This window comes from Chiloscyllium punctatum, chromosome 13 (assembly GCF_047496795.1).
Source record: "Chiloscyllium punctatum isolate Juve2018m chromosome 13, sChiPun1.3, whole genome shotgun sequence".
Taxonomy (NCBI): domain Eukaryota; kingdom Metazoa; phylum Chordata; class Chondrichthyes; order Orectolobiformes; family Hemiscylliidae; genus Chiloscyllium; species Chiloscyllium punctatum.
In genome coordinates, this window is record NC_092751.1 from 93,782,774 (window position 1) to 93,795,335 (window position 12,562).

Below are 12,562 nucleotides of genomic sequence, written 5' to 3' on the forward strand. Positions count from 1 at the left end.
TGACGATGTTATATCCATCATTCCAGGAGAATTATAAATTAGTCATGCATTTTTGATCAAGAAAGAAAGAAGGGAACACTTTTTGCAAATTGTAGTGACTTCAATTTCAAACAGCTAGCAATTGAAAATGAGAATTACAATATATAAACAAGCAATAAATATGAATATTTGAACTCTCAAAACATTAAACAGGCTTCGATTATCCCTTGGACATCCTTATGCCAGTCAACCTTTACCTTGCTAGACCACTTTCTGGCTTCATCATGCAACTGCCTAGCAGACTCCATCATAGGCTGATTGACTACTTCTCCAGCTTTCATTTCAGGGAATTCTTCATCTTTTTCCTCAGGGGGAGGTGGTCGTGGTGGAGGAACTTGACCCTCAGGAAGTGGTGGTTTGGGAGGGGCAGGTTCATCATTCAACTGTAAACAAAGTAATGAAGTCATCATATATGAAAGCTTTCCAGAAAGAAACATTTAGTACACTGCTTCTACTCTTCAATTATGTACAATTCAATGAAAGTGATATGTTAGAAATGTACAAGATAATTAGACATCTCGTGCTGAAATTTCACAATTTGTCCTGTAAGAACCACGTATATTTATTTTGTGTCTTCAAAGACTATAAAATACAAGCACAAAGGACAGAGATTTGCAAGGCTGCATACTTCACAGCAAGCAAATTAATATGGATTGAGAATTCTGCTTTTTGCAACTATAAGTTCCTATAAAGATCAGGAGCCGTGATTGCTTCTAAACTAACTGCATAGGTTGGACTAGAAACAAAGTTACAAAAACAGAGATACAGAGACCCACAGAGAAAAAGACAAAAGTATCTGTTGTTGTCCCCAGCACAAGCTGTGTGCTCTATAGTTTAGTCAGTTAAAAGTTGAAGGAAACCAGTTAACCTTCCTGCAGGATTTCTGTGAGCTGTGACGTCTGAATTAATAAATCAAAGGCGGTTTCCAGTCGAATCAAATCAAATCACTCTTGTTATGGCCAGAACAAACTTCCTCAAAACACATCAAGGAGATAGCTTAGACCCTATCTTTTATTTTATCTGGATTCAAGTGTTAGGTGCTGTATTCCTTGTGATATGATTGGTCAAACTAGGCTTTAAGCAAAACTCCCTTTATTCTTATACCACAGTTAAAATACAAACAAAAAGAATTGACCGATCTTAAATTATTTCAATCATGCTGAACAAATAATATATTATTATTTAACTACTACTCATCAACTGTACTAATAGAGCAGCATCCCATAAAAAACATCCTTGGCAAAGTTCAAAAGATTTCCCTCACTTGATGCAATCTCTTCCAGTTCATCCAAAAGGAAAAACAATCAAACTAGCAGAAGGAGAACTCAGGAGCTTCTCTGCTGCAGTAAAAGCTTATCTAGCAGCTTCAACACCAAAACCCCAACTTCAATCACTCGAAGCCAAAACTAAAACCCTGTGCAACCCTGACTCGACCCATTCACGCTTCTTTTGTCTAATATTTTTAAAAACCCAAAGATATTTACTCTGCTTCCCACGGACCAAACACCTCGCCACCAGATTAACATCCCTCTTCAAGAAAAACAGGACATACAAATCTCTTTCAGACACATATCTTCACATTCTATACTTCTTACAAACCAGTGAAAACTTTCAGAGAAAGAAAACCTGAACACTAGTCAGTGGAAGGATCATCTAGACATTGGAATTAGGAACAGAGTTTCCAGTCTTTTTCTACTTCTGCCAACGATCTATCTTCCCGGCATTCTCTGTCTGTGTGGATGTAAGGGGGTTTTATAAGAGGATTAGCATTTTAGCTATTGTTTTATATCAATGGTTTAAACCATACAGGCCTAAATTACTTAACAGTAATTCTTGTGTGGTATTGAAACTTGATTAAAGCTAGTTATCAGTCTTCATCTGAAAATCAGATAAATTGGGGTACCATGTGTACCTTAAAAATAGAGTAACAACTCCATGAAAAACAGGGCACTACCAGTGAGTCATAACAGTCCCTATTTTATATTTTCATTTGATCAGATTTGTGCATATTTATTGCTATATTCTGAAGTCATTTTATTCCAACACAATGAAAAACTCAACACTCCATTAAATAATCGTCATTTAACAAACCAATACATTTTATCCCAGGAAGATGCTGCCAATACATCTTAAATGATGAACATTTACTTCGAAAGGAAGCACATCTGCTAAGTACAAGGAATTTCACAGTATACATCAGTCTCTCCTTTTCCTCGCCATTCACTTAATGTACAAGGAAGAATTTGCAAAATTATTTTATGTTCAGGATATTTGACAATTTAGTTGAAGTTTACATTCATTTCTTTCTTACTTGGACCAAACGACACAATATATCAAAGTACTAGAAAACAGTTAAGGATATTAACTAAAAACTGAACACAAGCTTCAGTGCAATATTTCTCAAGCCAACCCAAGTCATTAAAGAAATGTTTGACACCTTTATCTTTACAACAGGCGATTCAATAAAATGATCCTAATTAAGGATCAATGTGCAAAAGTTCACATTCATCCAGCACTATATTTATTAGTGTCATCCAGCAGGACTCAGGAGTAAAGGTTAAATTTCATAAAATGTTGTGTTCAAAACGGATAGACTTTTGAAAAACAAAAGATGTTTAATTCCATTTAGTTTGATGCATTAATTGCCTTTAAAATAGTAAGCAAATCACCAATGTGGCCTGCGACCCGTTTCAGACAATTGAAGTTTTAACATTTATATTCTTTAAAAAGTTGCCTTTCCACTACAACTAAGTGAGTGATTCCAATTTTATACATTTGTTTTCTTTACAAGAAATTTGTTACAGACTTCAGTGGGCGGCACAGTGGTTAGCACTGCTGCCTCACAGTACCAGAGGCCCGGGTTCAATTCCCACCTTGGAGTTTACACATTCTCCCAGTGTCCACATGGGTTTCCTCAGAGTGCTCCGGTTTCCTCCCACAGTCCAAAAATGTGCAGGTTAGGTGAACTGGCCATGCTAAATTGCCTGTAGTGTTAGGTGAAGGGGTAAATGTAGGGGAATGGGTATGGGTGGGTCCCTCCTTTGGAGGGTCAGTGTGGACTTGTTGGGCCGAAGGGCCCATTTCCACACTGCAAGTAATTTAATCTTCACTGTATTCACTCGCAATTATTTAAAAATCAGGATCCCACTTCTGCCATATTCCGGTACAATTCCTGGCAGTCCTTCTGTGTTTCTCTCTCCGCTAAATTTTTAATCTAGGATTACTTCAAACAGGTCTATGCTAAGCAAATTTTTCAACCTTTCTCCCACGAGCCGTGTCTCCAAGCTGAGCACAAGCTCCCACCCACATTTTGCTTGATGAACAACATCTGAATTAAACAAAGGAATATCCCTAAATTTCTAAGCTCATCTCCATCACAATGTGGCATACTTTAAACGATCTATACAGAAATGTAAATTAATTGTCATTAACTCGGAAACCCTTATGATTCCAGAATCTAAATGAGTAACTTTTACCTTTGGGTGGGCAGGTGGCAGGGTCAAGTGACAGCCATCTCTCCAGTCTCTGGGGGACTACCAGGCCCTCATTCACAAGTATGCCTTCAGTTTCTTCAATCTGGGAACTACAATCTAAAACCTTTTGGTGAAATAACTATAGAGCACCTTTGTCTACCAGAGGCTCACAGATAGGTCATCCATTGCGTAGCTTTCCCTTTTCACTCAAACTTGATAAAATAAATATAGAAATTCCCTTTGAAACTGTAAAATGCCTCTGATCTATTTGAAGTACACTTACTTCAGAGTTGCCTATCATTTTCTCAAAGTGATGTTTCAATTTATCTTAGATTTAACATCAATTCCTAAAATTAAAATTTATACTTGTGAAATAAAATTATAGAATTAGGTCTTTGAATCAAAATCTTTTCTATATGTTAACCACATAAGTTAATTCACACACAACTCAATTTATCTGACAAAACAAAGCAATACAGTCTTCCTTACTCAAGCATTTTAATGTTAAAAAGTCTGTTGATAAGTAAGCCTTTATGTTCTGGATGTTATTTTCCCAGTTTCACATCCTGATGACATGGCTTTCTTTGGAAACCTTCAGCAGCAACATTTAATCAAGCAAACCGAAAGATCAAGTACCGACAGCAACGGTAAATATCAAACGTAGACCTACATGAAGTTGATCAAGATCAGGTGGAGGAGGAGGAAATTCTGGTTCTTGAGGTTGGAAGGCTTCTCTAACTTTGGCTACAGCACCTAAAATTCGATATCCTGAATCCAAGAAACCTTTCTGCAAACCTACGGGTAAGAATCATAGATTATTAATTAAATTTTAGAAACTGGACAGAATTTAGATTAAGTGACCATGTAATGTTCAGCTATGATTAAAATGGTACAGTAATTCAACAAAATCATGTCAAGTTGTTGCTGATGAGATGGAAGAGGGGATCAGCACCTGAGATTGAATAAATGTTATGTTAAGCACCTCAACTTCAGGTCTTTCGTTGAAGACCACTGATATACTGCAATTGTTTCTGAAGTCCTGTTCCTGGAGTGAATAGCATCTACCTTAAAGTCAGAGTAAACGGTTTATTTTGCAACAAGTAAAAGCAAGAAAAATCCAAAACACAGAAACAATGTAATGAAGTACAAAATTAGCAATAAAACCTCAGTGGATCTTACCAGGATCTGAAATGTTCCCAGCAACAGCTTTAGCATCCATTACCATAGGAGAGATAGTCTTGCTGAGATCATCAGATGCTGCTTTCACTGATTCACGGAATTTTGGGTCTTCTGAATTTTCGACTTCTCTCTTAGCAACCAAAAGAATTCGGTTTGCACGACGGGCAATGCTTGTTGCTCCAGCAACCAGCATTTGGGGCTGTACGTTAGCCATGGCTACCTTGCACTTGTCTATGTCTTTCTTGATAGCTTCCTCAGAGGCATCCAGAAGAGACCTGGTGTCAATCGCTTCATCCACCAAACCTATGAAATATATGATACATTAACACCTGGCATTATCAACATTAAATTGAGAAAATATAATTCTGAAATTCAAGCATTACTGAAACTCAGTTCATTTAATACAAAAGCTTGCAGTTTGGAATAGTTCGAAATTGAGTGACTATGGCTCGACCCATTTAGAAATGAGAGAATACAGCTGTGTCTTACTAACCACTTAGAAATATATTCCATAAAACAGAAGATAAGATTTGCACAATTTCTTAAGCAGTGATTAAAAACAAGCGTTCAGTCACTTGGAAACAAAAATTTGATTTCCTCACATTATAGGTGCTGCTTGAGAAGGAAAATTCAAAGCATAGTTGTCACTGGCTGCTTCCTAAACTGGGAGTTAGTACAACGGAGGAAAGGAACAGGTTAAATTGATATTTACAAAGCATACCAGGAATCTACTTGTTCAACATTGCTAATTCAGATTACACACAATTCTTCAATTTAGAGAGATGAGAGATGAAGCAAGCTCAAATGATAATTAATCCATAACAGCAGCAATCAAGAAAGTCATCCCACAAACTTACGGCATTTTTAGTGCAGAATTGCCAACAGAGGTGAACAGCATATGTAGGTTTATGGCTCCAATTGCTACCCAAGAAGCATAGGAGAGGAGAAGGGGAGGGGGGGGGGAAACTGGCTTCATTTTAATTTGGAGAAAAAAAGCTTTCAACTCATGCTCAACTTAGGTTTTTCCTGTAAAGTAGGTATGGAAATAAAAACATTTAAAGCAATTTCTGAACATGAAAGTAAGGATGATAAACAGAACATTAGTGATACAAATTGAATACAGTGTGCAGTCTGACTGCCTTATCCTTTAAGTAAGAAGGGCAAGGTCTTACAAAGGAAATCCACTAGATTGATACCTGGAACGAGTAGGTTGTGATATTGTTGAAGACCGACCCCCTGGTTGTGCCAGGGTCACTGGCCAATATTGTGTGGAAAGAGACATGTGATAGTAGCTATGTTATTCCTTTTACCTTCAATCTATATAGTGGTTCCCACTGCAACTGGCCTTATGGAGGCAACTTTAAACTAGAAAAGATTGATTACCAGAGGACAAACCTTGAGGGTGGGCATGGTGACTCCTCTTGGGATACGAATTACAAGCTCCAGTGTTCAGATAAATTTGAAGTTGTGAAAGGCCATCAGCCCCCTAAAAATAAAGATCACCGTCGGCCACACAAGTTAGAAAGATGGGGGAATGAAAACCTAGGAACAATGAGAATGGCCAAGAGGTATTTTGATTCGCACTTAGAGACAAAGAGTTTCGTTCGTGGCTGTATCACAGCAAGATTTATGGAGCTAAACTCCCTAATTTTGATTGTTCTGGTATGTGAATGTCTCACTTTTTTTTACAAGCAAAGAATAAACAAAAAGCTAAAAACTGAGATAGGAAGAAAGTTAGAAAATATTCAAGAGCGAGCGCACGGGGAAGAAGAGCACAAAACAGTGAGAGGGAGGTGGGGGTGATGTTGAAAGATATTCAGGTATTGGACATGAAGGGATACCTGCCCTTATATGCACCATTGTCAACAGCTTGCAACAGTGTGTGAAACAAGCATTCTGTACCCTCTGCATAGGTCAGGAAATTAGGAACCTGGGATGTGGCTCTTGTGAACAAGCACTAGATCTATTTTGAAAGAAAAATTGTGATTAATGATTTCCACTTGGCTCAAAGAATGGAAGGATAAAGCCGATAGTAAATGGACAGATGTCTTACAGATGTTCCCTGAAGAGCTCCCAGTATAGAGGAGACCGCATCGGGAGCAACAGATACAATAAATGACATTGGTGGATGTGCAGATGAAACTTTGATGGATGTGGAAGGGTCCTTTGGGGCCTTGGATGGTGGTGAGGGGAGGTGGTGTGGGTGCAGGTTTTGCAATTCCTGCAGTGGCGGGGTAGGGTGGTTTGTTGGGGGATGTGGACCTGACCAGGTAGTCAAGGAGGGAAGGGTCTTTGCAGAAAGTGGAAAGGGGTGGAGAGGGAAGTATATCTCTGGTGGTGGGGTCTATTTGGAGGTGGTGGAAATGTCGGCGATTGATGCGGAGGTTGGTAGGGTGGAAAGTGAGGACCGGGGGGGGGTTCAGTCCTTGTTACGGTTGGAGGGGTGGGATCTGAGGGCTGAGGTGCAGGGTGTGGATGAGATGCATTGAAGGGCATCTTCAACCACATGAGAAGGGAAATTGCGATCTCTAAAGAAGGAGGCCATCTGGTGTGTTGTGTGGTGGAACTGGTCCTCCTGGGAGCAGATACGGCGGAGGCAGAGGAATTGGGAATACGGGATGGCAGTTTCGCAGGAAGTGGGGTGGGAAGAGGTGTAATCCAGGTAGCTGTGGGACTCAGTGGGTTTTATGCGGTCTCCTCTACATTAGGCAGACTGGACACCTCCTCGCAGAGCGTTCAGGAAACATCAACCCCACCGCCCCATGGCCTAACATTTCAACTCTCCCTCCCATTCTGCCGAGGACATGCAGGTCCTGGGCCTCCTCTGCTGCCGCTCCCTCACCACCTGACGCCTGGAGGAAGAATGCCTCATCTTCCGCCTCAGAACACTTCAACCCCAGGGCATCAATGTGGACTTCAACAGTTTCCCAATTTCCCTTCCCCCCCCACCTTCCAGCTTAGCACTGTCCTCATGACCTGTCCTACCTGCCAATCTCCCTTCCCACCTATACGCTCCACCCTCCCCTCTGATCTATCACCTCCATCCCCACCCCCATTCACCTATTGTACTCTTTGCTACCGTCTCCCCAGCCCCACCCCCCATTTATCTCTCCACCCTGGGGGCTTCCTGCCTCTATTCCTGATGAAGGGCTTTTGCCCGAAATGTTGATTTTCCTGCTCCTCGGATGCTGCCTGACCTGCTGTGCTTTTCCAGCACCACTCTGATCTAAACTCTGGTTTCCAGCATCTGCAGCCCTCAATTTTACCCTCTGAAGAAGTTACCAAATGGCAAGGACAGATGGGCCAGGGTGGTGCAGGGCTTGTCTGCAGATATGAGGACTTGAAGGAGATGCCCCAACAATGATTCCCAGATGGACTGCTTAATCTAGTTGTTACAATGAGCCTTAAAACAACCTGTAAACATTAGCGACATACTGGAATGCAAACCCAAATCTGGGAGTCAGGAGGTGATTATTGGGAATGTACCTGCAGTACATTTGCAGGTGATCAAGCCTTTAATCGAGATGACGACTCACCTTAGTTTAACACTGTGCCTTTGCAATGTATACCTTCAGGTGTTGCTGACGTGATCCAGACAAACAATATGAACTGGTCCGGGAATTCCTGGTCGCTAAATGAGGTGAGTGGTGGTCTTCCAACGGGATGGCCAGACCGAGCCCAAACCACAACCCAAATTACAGGTAAAAATCAAATACGTCCAGTGACCTCGTGATCCGTATATCTCATGTGCCAACCCTGACGAGGTTGCTTGGGACCAGGATACCCACTGGAGGCTGAACCTATCTTAGATGCCAGCCCAACAACCTCCGCTAAATAACCCTTTCCCGAGGGGACCCTGGTAAGGGGGAATAAGCAGGCCCAGTACTACACCTTTGGGACTGGGAACAATACAGCGAAGACCCCAGGGACAAATGACAGGCCCTTGTTTTAACTGTGGGAGATACAGCCACTATAGAGTGAAGAGCCCTTATCATTTCCTTGAACTACCATAGGGATTGACATGCTTGCATAAGGGAAAATCAGTATGTGTGGATCAGCATGCATAAATATAAAAAAACACACATACACAGAATCATTATGCTTTTGGCGTGGCCCACGATTACAGAGGCTTGTGGGAACACAAAGGATTTTTAACTTCCACACATATGGAGATATGAGTGGACAGACTGGGCTTGTTTTCACTGGAGTTCAGAAAAAGAAGAGCAAATTTACAGGATGCTCATAGCTTGGGTAAGGTAGACTTGGGAAAAATGTTTGCTGTTGTAGGAAATGAACGGGAATTAGGGGACATGGTTGCAAAATAAGGGGTCACTATTTTAGGACTAATAAAACAAAGTTTTTTTTCCACAGGGTTGCATGGCTTTGAAATTCTCAATGTCAGATTTTAAGATGTAGGTAAATCAATCTTGTTAAGCAAGGTAATCAAAGGTTAATTAGAATGTGGAATTGGAAGGGGTGGGGGGAAATCAGCTATGACCTTTACTGAATAGTAGAGCAAACGTAAAGGGGCAGGGCCTACCTCTACGGAACTTTATATGTTCGTATGTATGTCACAATGAAGATAAATGAAATAGTTCACCCAATTCACAAGGATACACATACTTAAAAAGGGAGCATCAGTTAGAGGCTGGGTTACAAACACTGTGGTGCAGATTCTCTGAACAGCTATTCGAGCAAGTGATGCTCACTGTTGAGAACACAGGATCAATGAACCCAAGCTAAAAGACAAAATGCTGGTTCAGTTACATTTCATAACAAGTATCTTCATAGTGCTAAGGTTGTTGACTTGATTCCAAATTCTTGCCATTTGCGAATATATTGTTTTGAGAGTGAAGGCTTGAAGTTCAAAACAAAGTTGGTTTGTGGAGCTACTTCTTAAGATAGCCAGTGATACAAGGAAGCAGGGAAAAGCATTACTCGACGGCCTTACAGTTACAAATTGTAACGTTCATGTGATTATAAGTTTAATGCTTCTGCTCACCTGTCATTTTCTCAACATTATCAATCCACTGGTTTTTCATGGTTTCAAAATGTTCATTTGCTGCTTGGTTACCAGGATTTCTCAACAAAATGCGAGCAGCTGAAACCACCTGCACAAATAATTCAATAATAGTCAAATCAAGCACTGAGGGTTAGGGGGTTCAACACTGCTGCCGGCATAGTATTTTTAAAAATCCACCAGTACAACAAATATAGATTCAGAGCTGCATGACTGACTGTTCTTAGATGTTTAGAGCACAGAAGGAGGCCATTTAAACCATCAAGATCATGCCAAAGATCTTATGACACTAATCCCACTTTCCAGCTCTTGTCCCATAGCCCTGTCAGCTACATCAAAGCATCTTAATATCTTCATACTGCTTAATGTTGTAGTCTGACTCAACAACCTTTTCAGGTTGAGGTTCAGACTTCCCCCATCATTCCGCTGCAGGATGAAAACAAAACTTTTCAAGTGGAAAAGCCATTTCACAATAAATTAATTAATACTATCTGCAGCCAATTGAAACAGTATGGTCAATTTTCTCATCATTCCACTAGATGGTGCATTCGGAAGTTGAAAACAAGGGGGCATGTAGCTACAAATTACAGCCTTAATAGTACTGATTGTGTGTGTGTTTAACATTAGTAGCAGTACCCACCTGTGGTGTTAACTCCCGAGCAGATTTCACAGCTGTCTGTATACCTTCTACGGTGCTTTTATTTGCAGCCCCAACAGCAGCAGCTTTCTCTGCCGTGGCACCAAGTCTGGCAGCATGGTTTTCAAAATATGCTGCCCTCTCTTCGAACACCTGCCAAATTAACATGGTTTTCATTTGATGTATTGAACATAAAGTATGTTTTCCATCATTAATTGGGCTAATAATATAAGACTTTCAGGTTCTGCTAATCATATTTTACTAGATTTACAGTAATACTCATAATTCAGTAAAGAAGGCAATGTATTCACAGAGAGTCATGGCACTGTGCAGTATGCAAACAAACCCTTTGGTCCAAATCTTCCATACTGACTAGATATCCTAAATTAGCCTAGCTCCATTTGCCAATATTTGGTCCCTATCGCTTGAAACTCTTCCTATTCTGATCCACACCCAGATGCTTTTTAAGTGTTGCAACTCTATCAGCCTCCTCCATCTCCTCTGGCAGCTCACTCCATACATGCACCACCCTCTGTGTGAAAACATTGCCCCTTCAGTCCCTTTTAAATTTTTCCCTTCTCACCTTAAACGTATGCCCTCTAGCTCTGGATTCCGCCAAACCAGGAAAACGTCTTTGGTTATTCACCCCATCCAAATCCCTCATTATTTCACAAACCTCTAAAGTCACCCCTCAACCTCCGATGCTCGAGGGAAAATTGTCCCTTTTCAGCATAATATAGCATAAACCCTCCAACCCGGGAAACATTCTTGTAAACCTTTTCTGAACGCCTTCAAGTTTCGCAACATCCTTCCTAGAAGAGGGAGAGCACAATTGCACACAATATTCCACAACCTAACCATTCATCGTGTAATTAGGGCAGCAGGGTGGCTCAGTGGTTAGCACTGCAGCCTCACAGCACCAGGGTCCTAGGTTCGATTCCAGCCTCAGGTGACTGTCTGTGTGGAGTTTGCACATTTTCCCAGTGTCTGCGTGGGTTTCCTCCTGGTGCTCCGGTTTCCTCCCACAATCCAAAGATGTGCAGGTCAGGTGAATTGGCCATGCTAAATTGCCCATAGTGTTAGGTGGAGGGAATAGGTCTGGTGAGTTACTCTTCAGTGGGTCAGTGTGGACTGGTTGGGCCGAAGGGCCTGTTTCCACACTGTATGGGATCCAATCTAATCATCTAGGTCCTGGCTTGATTTTCTTTGCCAAAATGTAGCACCTCACATTTACCTAAATTAAACTTCAAGTGCTACTCCTCAGTCCATTGGCCCATCTCATCAAGATCCCATTGTACTGATGCAACCTTCTCGCTTTCCACTACACCTCCAATTTTGGTGTCATCTGCAAACTTACTAACTGTACTCCTATGTTCACATCCAAATCATTTGTGTAAATGATGAAAAGCAGTGGACTCAGCACTGATCATTGTGGCACACCACTGGTTACAGGCCTCCAGTCTGAAAAGCAACCCTCCACCACCACCCTCTGTCTCCTACCTTCAAGCCAGTTATGTATCCAGATGACGAATTCTCCCTGCACTCCTTGTGACCCTTCAAGTTGCAAAGTCTCAGGACTTGCACAAGGACAGTGATAGAATCATGAGACCGATAATGCAGAGGCTCAGACAAACACACTGGTGGACATGGATTTAAGTTTTACCTTGGCAGCTGGTGGAAGTTAAATTCAGCAAATAAAACTGGAATTGAAAACTACTCTGTCATAAAATCTGAATAAGTCACTAATGTCTTTTAACGGTGAATCTGCTGTCCCTACCTAGTCTTACACTAGAGCAATGTTGATTGATTCTAAATATGTTCACTCAGTTCAAGAGCAATGAGAGATGGTCAATACACCCTGACCTTGTCAGTGACAAGGGAAGACATGAATGAAAAGGAAAAGCTGCTGAGAATACTATGGTTTGTGAATGACTGTTCTCTCAGGGAGCACACCAGCATTCAGCTCCTATTAATCACTTTGACTAATCTAAAGACAACTTTGGCCTAAAATATATCTGAATAGGATAGCAATCTTATATCAACCTACCTATGACCACATATTCCAAGACCCCACAGTTATCATCAACACTATCATTCCTTTCAGTATAGAAACTGTTATCTTGGGAGAATCCTTTCCAATAACACAATGCTGTGTGACAAAATCAACCATAATCTGGAGAGTTCAGCCTCTGGAGGCCCATTCCAGGCATTAGA

General features: G+C 41.1%; 1 protein-coding gene across 2 annotated transcripts in view; it reads right to left on the reverse strand.

Annotated features, from left to right (window-relative positions):
- LOC140484676 (vinculin) overlaps positions 1-12,562 on the reverse strand; it is a 117,198-nt gene that overhangs the window by 17,509 nt on the left and 87,127 nt on the right. For both annotated transcript variants that reach the window (XM_072583269.1, XM_072583268.1), the window contains exons 14-18: positions 10,352-10,501; positions 9,694-9,802; positions 4,692-4,994; positions 4,183-4,307; positions 237-422 (exon numbers count right to left, since the gene is read on the reverse strand). In XM_072583269.1, coding sequence (XP_072439370.1) covers positions 237-422; positions 4,183-4,307; positions 4,692-4,994; positions 9,694-9,802; positions 10,352-10,501 — 873 coding nt within the window. The remainder of the gene's footprint in view (positions 1-236; positions 423-4,182; positions 4,308-4,691; positions 4,995-9,693; positions 9,803-10,351; positions 10,502-12,562) is intronic.